This window comes from Vulpes vulpes, chromosome 8 (assembly GCF_048418805.1).
Source record: "Vulpes vulpes isolate BD-2025 chromosome 8, VulVul3, whole genome shotgun sequence".
NCBI lineage: Eukaryota > Metazoa > Chordata > Mammalia > Carnivora > Canidae > Vulpes > Vulpes vulpes.
The window spans coordinates 43,341,478-43,354,724 of record NC_132787.1 but is presented as its reverse complement, the minus strand read 5'-3'; the positions used below and the strand labels follow the sequence as shown (position 1 = coordinate 43,354,724).

Genomic DNA, 13,247 nt, shown 5'->3' with positions numbered 1-13,247 from the left:
TGTGGCACCCCTGAGTTTGTCTTGTGATGTGTTCCTGAGTGTTCCTGCCTCCTTCCTAGCTCCCTCCATCCTGATACAGGGGCTGGGGGCACTTTTGCATGCATTCAACTGAATAACTAATAGCCAAGAGAGGAAGTTGCATCATTTTTTCTGAAAATTCTACCTCCAGGGCTAGGGGCTCCCAGCTTCCTCTGGTTGTGGCACCTGGCCACTATTGATGAAAACAATGGCCACACCTCTCAGTGTGAGTGTTAGGGCCAGCAGGGGGGGGGGGGGGGGGGGGCGGGGCTAAGTCCTACAGGAACCTTGGCGCTTTCTCCTGGTCTCATACTGAACTGAGATGGTAGCAGAAGACAATAACTAGCAGAGCACCTTTGTGAGAACTTACCAAGGCGCTCATCTGCCCTAGGTGCCATTTGAAGGAATGATCCAAGGCACATTCTATTCCAGTTTGGTTCAGATCCTGAGTATTCATAAAGCAAATGATTGAGCTATTTAAGGCAAACTGTAGAACTTCATAATACAGACATCAGGGCACACTGGAAGCCATGTTGTCTTCCCAATTCAGACTCTGCTGGGCAAGCACCTGAACCCATAATAGGTCACTGACCTGTAACGTGAGTTCTGTCGGGGGCAGCCCTAGTGGCAACAAAATGACTCACTAGGAGAAAAAATATATGTCAGTCATGGAGCTGACTTATAAAATTAAAGGACACTGATCAGAAACTCATCTGTCACCATTTATATAATCTAGATAGATGAATATAAGACTTCAAGCAATCAATTAATAATGTGGACCTGCTGGGTGCCTGACCTTATAACACTCTGAGAATGCTATAAACAGAAGATTATAGTCTAAATAAGAAAATGAATTATACACAAATAGACTTACACAAATGAAACGATGAGAGAAAAATACCATGTAGATCATTATTATACATAACAAACATTACTGTGTAAAGCCAACATAATGTGATTCCTAAAGAAAGCATTATCAATTTGTGATAGGGGTTAAGGAGAACAATAGAGAAGTTTAGAAAAGTAATAGAGGATATGCCTAGTAACAAACTGATAGAGGGTCAGGAGCCATACTGTTGGCCTGAAATCTTTGTGTCAGTGCTCAAAGTATGAGTAATTATACAAAGTGGAATTATGGGGGATCCCTGGGTGGCTCAGTGGTTTGGTGCCTGCCTTTGGCCCAGGGCCTGATCCTGGAGTCCCAGGATCGAGTCCCGCGTCGGGCTTCCGGCATGGAGCCCGCTTCTCCCTCCTCCTGTGTCTCTGCCTCTCTCTCTCTCTCTCTGTCTATCATAAATAAATAAATAAAACTTTTTTTAAAAAGGTGGAATTATGGTTTTAATAATAGGAGCTAAAGATGATCTTTCAGATATCACCAGGAATTAGACAATAGCAATGATGAGGAATATTGTACTTTACTCAAAAGAAAAAGATTCAGTGTAAAAGATGGCAGAGTAGTGCTGTTTGTTATGAGCACAGGCATCAGCAAGGCCAGGAATGAAAACATCATCCAAGCATGGGTGAGGAGAAAGAGAAGAATGCAGGGAGATACTGCTGTGGCACTTATAGTGCAGACCTCCCAGATAGGCAAGAAATAAGGGTGACAATTTCTTGAAAAAATAAAAAACTGACAGCAGCACGATAGACAGTGATAGGGGACTTCAACCTTTCAAGCATCTTCAGGGGCCTCATTCTGCTAAAAGTAGACCCTCTGATTAATTTGTAATTTACTCCAATAATAAACCATCCCTTTCCTTTTTTGATCTATTATTAAACTAAAGCTGGGAAGCACTGCCAACCTAGTAGCAGATAACTTGACAATAATCTGTCTTTGTATCGGGGGGGGGGGGGGGGAAGGAAGGGAGGGAGGGAGGGAAGACAGGGCCAGAAAATAATAACATTCTAAGACTTGATTAATGGCTCTATGTCGAGCTGCAGGGAGGTCTTTATTAGGCACTGCAGAATCTGTCTGTCCTTGGCTTTGTCCCATTCAAGAATTCTATCAGCAAGATGAAAACAGAAACCAGATGACACAAAGTCTGGAAGGTATGGGTAACATATTAAGGGAGAAAATTCATATTCAAGAAGTATTCTTCTAAACAAACTGAAACTAACAAGATCAATATATTAGGGTGCATGGAAAGTTCTGCAAAATATTCAATGCTCAAGCATAATATTGGAAACATGTAATTTACCAGCGTGCCACGTGAGGAAGGCCAAAGGCACTTAACTGACTGAAAACTTGATTTAAGCTATTAGGGCAGTGTAGCCGCCCTGGAAATCCAGCAGAATAATAGGCAGCAGGCAAAACCATAAAATATTTTGGTCCATACGGGTCACACACACACACCACACTGGTCAGAATCCCATCTGAAATATTGACACTCGTCCTGGGCACTCCATTCTGAGAGTGACATTGACGAAGTGAGCATATTCAGAGGGAGTTGAGGCATCTGCAATCTGGGAACATTTAGCTTGGAGAGGTGTAGTCAGAAGTAACAAGCACCTTGAAAAATCTCAGGAGTTGTCAGGTGGAAAACATTCTGTGTAGCTCCAGGGAAAGAATAAGACCAATGGGTGAAAGTAACAGGGAGCCAGATTTCAGCTCTGTATGAGGAAGAGCTTTCTAACAATTAGAGCTGTCCAAACTATGACAAGCTGCTCATGAAATAGGGAGCTCCTCATCATGGGAAATATTCACTGAGAGGCCGTAAGAGTATCTGTCACAAATATTGGGAAAGGAAATGTTCATCAGGTGGAAAGTTGATTCCCTTAAGGAATCATTGAGATTCTTTGATTTTATGAATATATCTTTAAGGCTTCCAAAAAGAGATGAAACTTGAGCAAGCCTCATGTTTAACCTCATTTCTTTCTTCCTGACCTGCCCACTCCAGTACAGAGAGGGGAAGAAACTGAAACCCAAACCTAACTACAACAGCGTGGATCTCTCTGAAGTGGAGTGGGAAGACCAAGCTGAAACTGTGAGTAGGGAAATCAGGAGAAAGAGGAATTAGTGTAGCTCTACAACCAGCACACAGACCAGCTGTGGGGTTGTAAGCTCTGAGGCCACTCTGTTCCTCTCAATGGAAGCTCTCCAAGCCCAAACCAGAAGCAATTTCTGTAATGGGCAATGCTTCCAACAACTATAACAACATAATAGTATCTTCTTGAATCTCAGGGAATATTGAGGCTGAATGAGCCATGTCTATAATTCACAGGGATTGATTTCCAGTCTGATTTGGGGGGTTAGTAGCTCATTCTAAAGGAAATTGTCTCTGTAATATAGCACTATGTTCGATCAAGTACTTCAGTGTACTTGGGAGAATTATTTTTGTGAAGGTCTAGAATTATAAACTAAATGGAACCTAAAATCAAATCTATATTCCCTCATTATATTCTGCTTAAAGGAAAAAGGGAAGAGCTGAAAGTATTCCTAGGGATCACCTGCAGTCTGGTCAGTAAAGCCCACTGCTTTCCACCCTCCAGTGTAAGCCAGGGGACTAATACCATTATCTTTCCTCTTGAAGCTCAGAACAGCCATGATCAATGGGGAAACAGGTTCTCTCTCTATGGATGTGAAGGTTCCACTGGACAAAGGGGTAAGGTACTCAAAGGAAAGAATGAGGGTCTGGTCCCAGGAAGGCAGTATCCCAGTTGATTGAGGTGTGGGGTGGTGATAAGGGACTTGGACTTAGCTGAATTAGAGCTTAAGACTTGAGTATTTGTTGTGGAGAGTATATCAAAGTGTACATCAACCCAAAGAAACATCTGGCCAAGAAATTATCAGTTCTTTGGAGACTCCCAAGCAAAGCAGTAGGTTAACTCAAGGCATTTACAACTCTTCTTTCTTCCTAATGCTGCCTGCTATTTGGCACCCCCCCCCCTTTTTTTTTTATAATGGAAAGAGGGAAAGTGATAGTTAATTTTGCAAATTGTTAGCAACTCTCATTAATCATTATATGGGAAAAAGTTAAAAATAATTGCTCCTCCATATAACTGATTTTCATCCACTGTATGTACAAATGGTCAAGAATCAATACCCTCAGTGATACAATTGCTGTCTTCCCAGAGCCATGCATCATTTATAAAAGATCATTTCATCTTCTCATTTAAAAGATTCTACTGCATTTGTGCTGAATTTGCATTGTCCCTTGACATATTTACAAATGTCACCTCCTCCCTCACAACCACCTCCACCTCCTCCTCTTGTTGCCCATCTGCCTCAGCTAAAAGAACACAGGCATCTGTCTGCAACAATTAGACCCAAGTTCTTCCACAAACACAAACCTCCATGGAAGCCAAACAAGAAAGCATTGGAGAGGAAAAGCAATTTGTTGCATTCCTGTTAGATACATGGGCTGTATTTTGCTGGGACCAATATCTGATTTGTGTGACATCTGCCTGCTTTTTAGAAGCTCCAGGCTGAGAAGGGCCTCCTTTAGGCAGATTGGGAAATATCAGTGATGTCAAACCACCAGTTAGAGCAGCTCCTTCTCTTGATCCAAAAAAGTAGAGGTTTCTTCCATGCACTTCCACTTTTTTCCAACAGATTCCTGCTTACACACACAAGGGAGCTCTTCCCTAGCCCAGCCCTGGCAAAGCATTTAAGGTAGCTATAATGAAAAATTTAACATGCATATGGCAGACAGCAACTTTCAAACAGATTAGAGTATGGCTATACTATATCTAATTGAGACCAACTTATGAAGTAAGTATAGCGTGTCTTCCATCCTTTCCTCCATTGCCCAGTGTTCTTATGCTGCCTTCATGCTTCTCAGAGCCACCAAGGGAGAGTCTTTACGAGATTCAGGTAGTCTGAACTTCTCTTCAAATTTCTGCCCATTCCTTTGAAATGTGGTCATTGCTGCCAATAAACCACCCAAGTTAAACTGCAAATTAACAAAAGCTTCCTGCATGTTCTTAAACTTAAAGAACTGGGGTGATGCTGATCATGATCATGACAGAAATGTACAGTTCATAGCACACAGGTGTTCACAGTACTACTACTACTGTTACTAACTACTACTACTATTAATAGTAGCTAACATTTGTTAGAAATTAGATTCAGTGCCTTGTAAGTATTCACTTAACATTCACAACCCTATAAAGTATGTACTATCCTATCCCCATTTTATAGATGAGGAAATTCAGAGAGGCTAAAGACTTGTACAGTCACCTAGATGATTAATTGCAAAGCCCACATGTGTCTGATTCTAAGCCACATACTCTTACTAATGTACAAGGCTTTTCTGTAGGAATGGCTGTGAATTCTCCACTCTCCAACTTAAAGATTTCCCAAGGATCTATTTAAAATTCTGTTTCCATCTTTAAAATTCATTGTTTTCTCCTGTCCCTCTACTTCATTATATAATTCAACTCTCTAATCTTCCATCTCTTTACTTCTGTGCTCAGAAGCTGCTGCACCTGCCTTGTGTATGTAGGACATTGTGCTCTAAGGCCACTGCAGTGGTATCCAGCCTCTCATTGCTCTGATCTATTATGATGCCATTTTCCTTGGGGTTGCTACATTTTTTTTCATTACCAATTGCTCTGTCTGCCCTACACGTCTTCTCTTTTTAAGAGTTGCACACAGTCCTGTTGTTTTCTTGCCTGCCAGTCTATCCCAGCCCTCTCAGCTCAGTGGTATATCTCACCTCACAAGCTTGTGCCTCAGTAGAAACACTCTTCAGATCTAAGCCAAGGGAAGCTTTCTATTTTTTTTTTAAGATTTTATTATTTATTCATGAGAAACACACAGAGAGAGGCAGAGACACAGGCAGAGGGAGAAGCAGGCTCCCGTTGGAAAGCCCAGGACCCCAGGACCATTACCCCAGCCAAAGGCAGATGCTCAACCACTGAGCCACCCAGGATGCCCCAAAGGAAGCTTTCTTAAAGCATTGCGGGAATATCTGTTATTGTTCAAGCCATCCTTCTGGAAGATGGTGACTTGTTTTCTTAGGAGATTTAACGTGTATTCTTACTTCTCATGGATCAATCCAGACCTTTTCCATCTCCCCTAAACACCAGACAGACAACTATGTTGGCATTCTCCAGACAGTAGTGGCAACCCATCAAGATTTAGAGCAGGACTCACAAAGCCAGATAGGCCATGTTCAGAAATGTGAGTAAGAGAAACTGACAAGCCTTGGTATTGGGGGTACTGGGAACTGAACTGTTACATGTACCATCTACAGGAGACAGCTAAGAATCCATATTTTTAATGTTATGCATTTAATTCCAAAAATATTAAAAACACAATCTGGGCCAATATCCAGGATCTCAGACTTGTAAGGAATCCAGCTTTCTCCAGCAGGCCTCCTATTTGCCATTTTGATAGCAGGCAGTTTTCCCAATATGTGGACCAGTAACAAGTGTCGTAATTTCTAACCCATCAGTGGCATCCCGGTCAGATGTCTTGGGAAGCGCTTAAAAGAAAAAACAATTGAAGCATCCTAAAGTATCTTAACCAGGGCTCTTTTTATCATTTTCATGTTGTTTGATCATTTAGAACAAATAATTAGCAGTGAGAGGGAGGGAGAGAGACAGACAGTGTTCTTTACTAGCCTTCAGGTTCTTCCAAGTTAGCCCTGCTGTTGGGCATATGGTGTGTACACACACACACACACACACATACACACACACACCAGCAACTGGCATAGGCAGTTAGGACAGCTTTGCCCCATGTTCCCCAGTTCCTTCTAATCCCTATGCACAGGATTCAGGGGGGCAGGATTACAGTGCCCTGTGGCACTTGCTCATTCTCTCTCTATCACACTTTCACTCACTCACACACTTTTTTTCAGCAAAAGGAGGCAATTTATTAAAGGAAGAGACTGTTCTGACACCTCTTTAATCTTCCAAATCTCTCCATCCCTCTTTCTGGTAACAAGATTCAGGGAAACCCCCACTCCTTCTCTCTTCCTTTTGCCTCACCCTTAACAGTTTTTCTCAGAGTTTTGATTCCAGTTATGAGAAAGTGGCTTGCAATAGACTAATCCTCCAGCATATAACAATTATAAATTTGGACAAAATATAAAAAAACAAACACTTAAGAGCATGGGAAAGTGACCAAAAGCAGGCAGAAACAAGGGTTGAAGGGGCTTCAACCCTTGAATCAAGAGAACTATGCTAGGTGAAATACACATTATGTCATGTTTTGTTTTTTGTTCTTTGTTTTTTTCCTGAAGGACATACCCTAGTCTGTTTAAATGAAACAGCTGTAATTTAAACAGCTTTCAGCTATAGTTACCATCTTGAAGTATCAGAGAACAGAATTTGGGCTTTCAGAGTGTCTGAATGTGAAGAAAGATATCCTAGATATGAGGGATCCATAGGCGGGCTGGCTCTAACATATATATACAAACTCCTCTCACATTCTTGACTGACCTTAAACTACATTTAGTTTCAAGAGAAGAGTCTAAGTACCCAGTGGAAAGCAACAGTGGAAGAGCTGAAAATCAGAACAAGATTTCAACTGTTCCTATGGTAGTGAGGGTAGTTTGGAGTCTCAGTCACACCCAGGTGAAGAGGCTTGGTAAACACCTCAGGATTGTCTTTGAAAGCACAGAAGAGCTGTACTTTAGGAGTAAAGACTATGTCCTGAGTTCAGGAGATTCACTCTAGACCTAAATACAAAGTTGAAACAGACCAACCCTAACAAAAATGTAAATCCAAGCCTCCACATGCTGAAGGTGATCAGCCAATTATCTCTCTGCTGATTAAAATAAAAGTCAGCACTCTTCAGAGGAAGAGTATCTACAAAGCATCTACAGCCTATTCTTTACAATAGCCAGTGTACAATAAAAAATATCAGACACATGAAGAACTGGAAAATGTGACACATGGTTAAGAGAAAAAGAAGTCTTAGGAATTAAGCCAGAGATGACCAGCTGGTGGAATTAGAAGGACTTGAAAGCAGGTATGATAAATATGCACAAGAAATTTTAAAAAAAAGATGGTCAGAATGAGTGACTAGATGGAAAATCTCAGCAGAGAAATGGTTGGGGTTTGATCATAAAAGAAGGTCCACTAGAAGTGATATGAGTACAGGGTTTTATTCCAGGAGTTAAATGTTATGAGATTGTAATTTCTGGTAAAGAAGTCTATAAGGCTGGTGTCTCTACATCTAGTGGTGAGCTTGAAGTCATCATAGGTCACTAGGGCCAGCAGTTTCAAAGGAAAGCTGAATGAAATGCAAGGGAAAACAAGAACAAAGTGAACCCCATGAGGAAAAATAAGAACCATGAGAACAACTGAAACCTACATCTCTCTTACTACCTCTAATCACAACGGTATAGGTGATCTGCAAGAAAGAGCTAGTGCCCTTCACGTGGAGCTATACAATCACCAGGCTCAGATCTCAGGGAAACTGAATGAGGAGATCCAATGGCAGCTGGGGAAGTTTTGATTCTGGCTGCTGCCTCATGCAAGAAGGTAAGCCAACAGATCAGAGCAAGCTGCCAGTGCTTGATATGCTATATTTACCTTTAGCATGTAAAATGGCTGCTGCTTCACTTCTGCCTTACAAATCTCATGCAAACTTCTCTTTTGGCCAGCCCTAACTTGGAACCACACAGGGAAGTGAGTCTGGAAGTGTAGTTCCAGCTTAGTTAACTTGATACAGTATAAAACCACCACAAGAACCAAGTGGAAATTCTAAAACCAACCAGTACGATATCTGAAATTAAATTTTTACTGGATGGGCTTGTCACCAGATTGGAGGGAAAAAAGGACAGTGAATTTGAAGACAGAAAAATAGAAATTACCATTGTGAAGAACAACAAAAATTTTTTAAAAAAATTTATTTATTTATTCATGAGAGACACAGAGAGAGAGAAGCAGAGACACGGCAGAGGGAGAAGTAGGCTCCTTGCAGGGAGCCTGATCCAGGACTCGATCCCAGATCCTGGGATCACACCCTGAGCTGAAGGCAGACACTCAACCACTAAGCCACCCAGGTGTTCCGAACAAAAAAAAAATTTTGAAAAAAGATTATCCCTCCATTACTTATGGTCTGAAATGTGTCCTTGAAGTCCCAGAAGGAGGGAGAAGGAATGGAACAGAAAATATTTGAAAAAAAGAATGCCCCAAATATCCTGAATATGGTGAAAAGCATCACCCAAAAGATATAAAAATTTCAGCAAACCCCAAGCAAGATAAAAAGAAAAAGAAACCACACCTAAACTCACAATAATACACCTGCTGACAATAAAAAATATGGGAAAATCTTAAAAGAAGCTAGAAGAAAGCAATAATAGAATGATAGCTGACTTCTCATCAACAACGATAAAATAAATAAAACTTTTTAATGTCAAAAGGAAAAATAACTGTCAACCCAAAAGTCTTAGTATGAAGAAACTATCCTTCCAAAATGATGTGTATTTAGACATTTTCTTATAAAAAATAGAACAGAGTTTATCACTGTCAGACCTGAGCTATAGGATATGCTTTCAGAAATGCTTAAGGAAGTTTTTTACGCTGAAGAAAAATGACACAGATGGAAATTCAGATCTACATGAGGAAACACGAGGAAACAAACATCTCTGGAAATGGTAAATGTGTGTATTAATATGACTTTTTTTTACTCGTTTTAGCTCAAAAAAACACCTATTAGACAAAAATTTTGACATTGTATTGTAGGGCTGATCATTTACACAAGTGTAAGATAAATGGCAACAATAGCACATGGTGGAGTTATCCCAAGAATGTAAGGGTAATTTGACATTCAAAAAAATCAATCAGTGTAATTCATTACATCAACAGAATAAGGGAGAAATACCATATGGTCATCTCAATAGATGGTGAAAAAGCACTTGACAAAATTTAGATGGAAATGAAAAGAAGTTTCTTTAATCTGATAAAAGGCATTTATGAAAGGCTAACTTTAAGTGATGGAATATTAAACATTTTTTTCCCTGAAAGTGTGAACAAGGGAAGGATGTCTGCTTTCACAAGCTCTGTTCAACATTGCACTGGACTCTGCCAGGATCTATCCCTGCAATAAGGCAAGGAAACAAAATAAAACGCACAAAAATTAGAAAGGAAGAGGTATAACTAACTATCTGGATTCACAGATGAGATGATTGTTTACATAGAAAATTCCAAGAATGTGCAAAACTACTAGTAGAACTAACAGGTAAATTTAGCAAGTTGACAGAACACAAAGTCAATACTATAAAAATCAATTGTATTTTATATATACATATGTGTGTGTGTATATCAGCAAACAATTAGAACTAAATTATTTTTAAGTTCCAATTTCAATAGCATCAAACAATATAAAATACTTAGGAATAAATTTAACAGTCATAAATGACCTCACTGAAAACTACATAACGTTGTGGAAAGAATATTAAAAAATTAAATAAATACAAAGATATAGCCATGTTTACAAGTTGTCAGTCAATATTGCCAAGCCATTCATTTTCCCCAAACTGATCTGTAAATACAACTCACTCCCAATCAAAATTTGAACAGACTTCTTCTAGATCTAGAATAAGAAGTAAACTGGAGAAAGTGATTCCAAAATTTATATGAAAATGCAAAGGACTAAAATGCCCAAAATGACCTTGAAAAATAAGAACAAATTTGAATGATTCATACTACATGATTTCAAAACTGACTATAAAGCTACAGTAGCCAAGCAGAATGGTATTGACACAAGAATAGACAAAAAGAGAATCTGGAAATAAATTCACATATTGTCAACTGATTTTCAACAAAGACAGCTTGTCAAATCAATGGAGAAAGAAAATCTTTTTAACAAATGGTGCTGGAACTACTGAATAAATGTATGAAGAAAATAAACAGTGAGCCGTTATCTTACGCCACATAGAAAAACTAATTTGAGATGGATCATAGCCTTCAAGGGAAAAGCTAGAACTGTAAGTCTTCGACAAGGAAGTATAGGAGAAAATCTTTACAACCTGAAGTTGTACAAAGATTTCTTAGACAAAACACCTAGAGAACTAAGGGTAAAGTAAAATTTGATAAGCCAGACTTCATCAAAAACAGTAAGTTCTGCTCATCAAAAGGCACCACTAAGAAAATGAAAAAGTAAGGCCCAGACTGTGTGCAGAATACATAAGGAACTCCTACAGATTGTTAACAAAAAGACTAACAACCCAATAAAAGAAATGGGCAAAATACTTGAGCAGACCTTCACAAATGAAGGCTTACACATGACTGGGAAGCATATGAAACCAAGTATCATTAGTCATCGAGGAAATGCAAACTCAACTGCAATCAGATTCCAGTCCATACCCTCTGCTAAAACGTAAAGGACTGATTCTGTAAAGGACACATTCTGACAAAGATGTAGAGGAATTGGAACTCGTACATTGCTAGTGGAAGTATAATAAAGACAACTTTGGAAGATTGGCAGCTTTTTATGAAGGCTAACATACTTTGAGCATGTGACCCAGAAATTACATTCCTGTTATTTATCAAGCAAAATCAAAACATGTCCACAGGAAGACTTGGTCGAGAATGTTTGTAGCAGGTTTATTCATGATAGCCCCACCTGGAAACCCACCCCAGATGCCCATCAACAGGTGAGTGTAAAGGCAAGCTAATATCGCACACATCGGAGTACTACTCGGCAACAAAAGGAAATGCACTGCCAACACACATAATAACACAGGTGGACCTTAAGGACATGATGTTGTGCAAAAGAAGCCAGATCCAAAGGAGCTAAACCTAATCAAAGGTGATCAAATTCAGAACAGTTAAAAAAAAAAAATTCAGAACAGTTCACCCTTGGAAGGGTGAGGCGGGGATGGACTGGAGGGAGGCAAAGAGATTTTAGAGGATGCAAACACTCTTTATCTTGACTGGGGACATTTATCAAAAATACTAGAGGTAAAAAATACTAGAGGAATACACTTAAGATCTGTGCGTTTTGCCTTTTTCTTTAATAAATAAAAAAGAAAAAATTAAAAAGATGATCTTCAGTTCCAACATTCAAGCCAGCCCCACCTTGGAATATGAGGCTCCCAAGACCATCGCAGCCGCAGGACCGCTGTGCTGGAGGGATACTGCAGAGAGGATCCCAATGAGGCAGAGACAGCAGAGGGCAGCCGAGGGATGAGGCCAACCCTGGAGAGCGCTTCACTAGGCTTTGGTCTAAAACTAGTTTCCTATAGAAACAAACCCTTTTTTTGCCATCCCACTCCCACGACATCCCCTTCTGACACTTGAATCTCCGAAATGAAAGAAAAGCAGAGAGAAGTGAAGGGAATAAGAACAGCTCTGGGGTCAGTTCCAACCTGTGGCTTTTTCGAGGGTCCTAAACTTGGGTCTGCAGACAGAAAGGTGCACAGAGCTTCAAATCCTGCTCCCCGCCCCCCACCGCCCCACTCCCCACCACTAGCAACACACTCACAACCTCAGTGACCTTAGGCAGGCTGCTGTCCTTAGTTCTGACTTACAAACGAGCACTCTAATGCTTAGAGCAGCGATGCTGCTGACCCTATAGCACACAGCTTGTGAACAGCTAGCTGGCCTTAAGTCCGGGTCGGCTGATGCCCGGCCCAGTGTATGCTCCATGATGCCCTCGCTTACACAAATTCAACCCAAAAGGTGGCAGCTTTGCAAGGAAAAAGGAGTTGTAAAAGGGTGATGTGGCCCCAGGAGGGGTTTAGTGGAGGGGGGACCGGTGCCTCCTCCCCCTCAGCTGTATCCCAGAAAGGGGGAGTTTGTAGGTGAGTCATTACACAAAGGAGCTCCAGAAGCGTTTAGCACCAGCTGGTGGCCTCTCTCCGGTCCCCTATGAGCCCTGACATCGCCAGCCACCCTGTCCTATGCTGGCCATGTTGGCTATCTAAATTCCAATTTATAGTAACTCAACTAAAACTTAAAACTTCCGTTCCTCAGTCACACATTTCAAGGGAGAGCCCTACGTGGCTAGCAGCCACTTTTAGGGGATTGGTGCAGGTGGAGACTTTGGTCCCTTTGATCAGACAGCCCCATGGCTGCAGCTTGCCAGGCCCGATGGTGGGCCTGCTGATGGCGTCAACGAGGTGAAGCAGGTGCATGCAGTCCCAGTCAGGGGTCAGAGGTGAGGGAAGTGGTACAGAGGTAATGAAACCCCAAGGCATCATGTGAGGAGGTAGGGGGCCTGGTCAGGTGCTCCTCTCTTCATCAAGCACTTTTTCTTTCCTCTTTTAGAAGAGAGTTCTTTTCCTGACCAACGATTACTTCTTCACAGACATCAGTGACACACCCTTCAG

The 13,247-nt window shown here is 40.9% G+C and overlaps 1 protein-coding gene across 1 annotated transcript in view; it reads left to right on the top strand.

Moving 5' to 3' along the window:
- CACNA2D4 (calcium voltage-gated channel auxiliary subunit alpha2delta 4) overlaps positions 1-13,247 on the top strand; it is a 134,027-nt gene that overhangs the window by 52,622 nt on the left and 68,158 nt on the right. The window contains exons 18-20 of the mRNA XM_025995478.2: positions 2,913-2,999; positions 3,546-3,617; positions 13,186-13,247. Coding sequence (XP_025851263.1) covers positions 2,913-2,999; positions 3,546-3,617; positions 13,186-13,247 — 221 coding nt within the window. The remainder of the gene's footprint in view (positions 1-2,912; positions 3,000-3,545; positions 3,618-13,185) is intronic.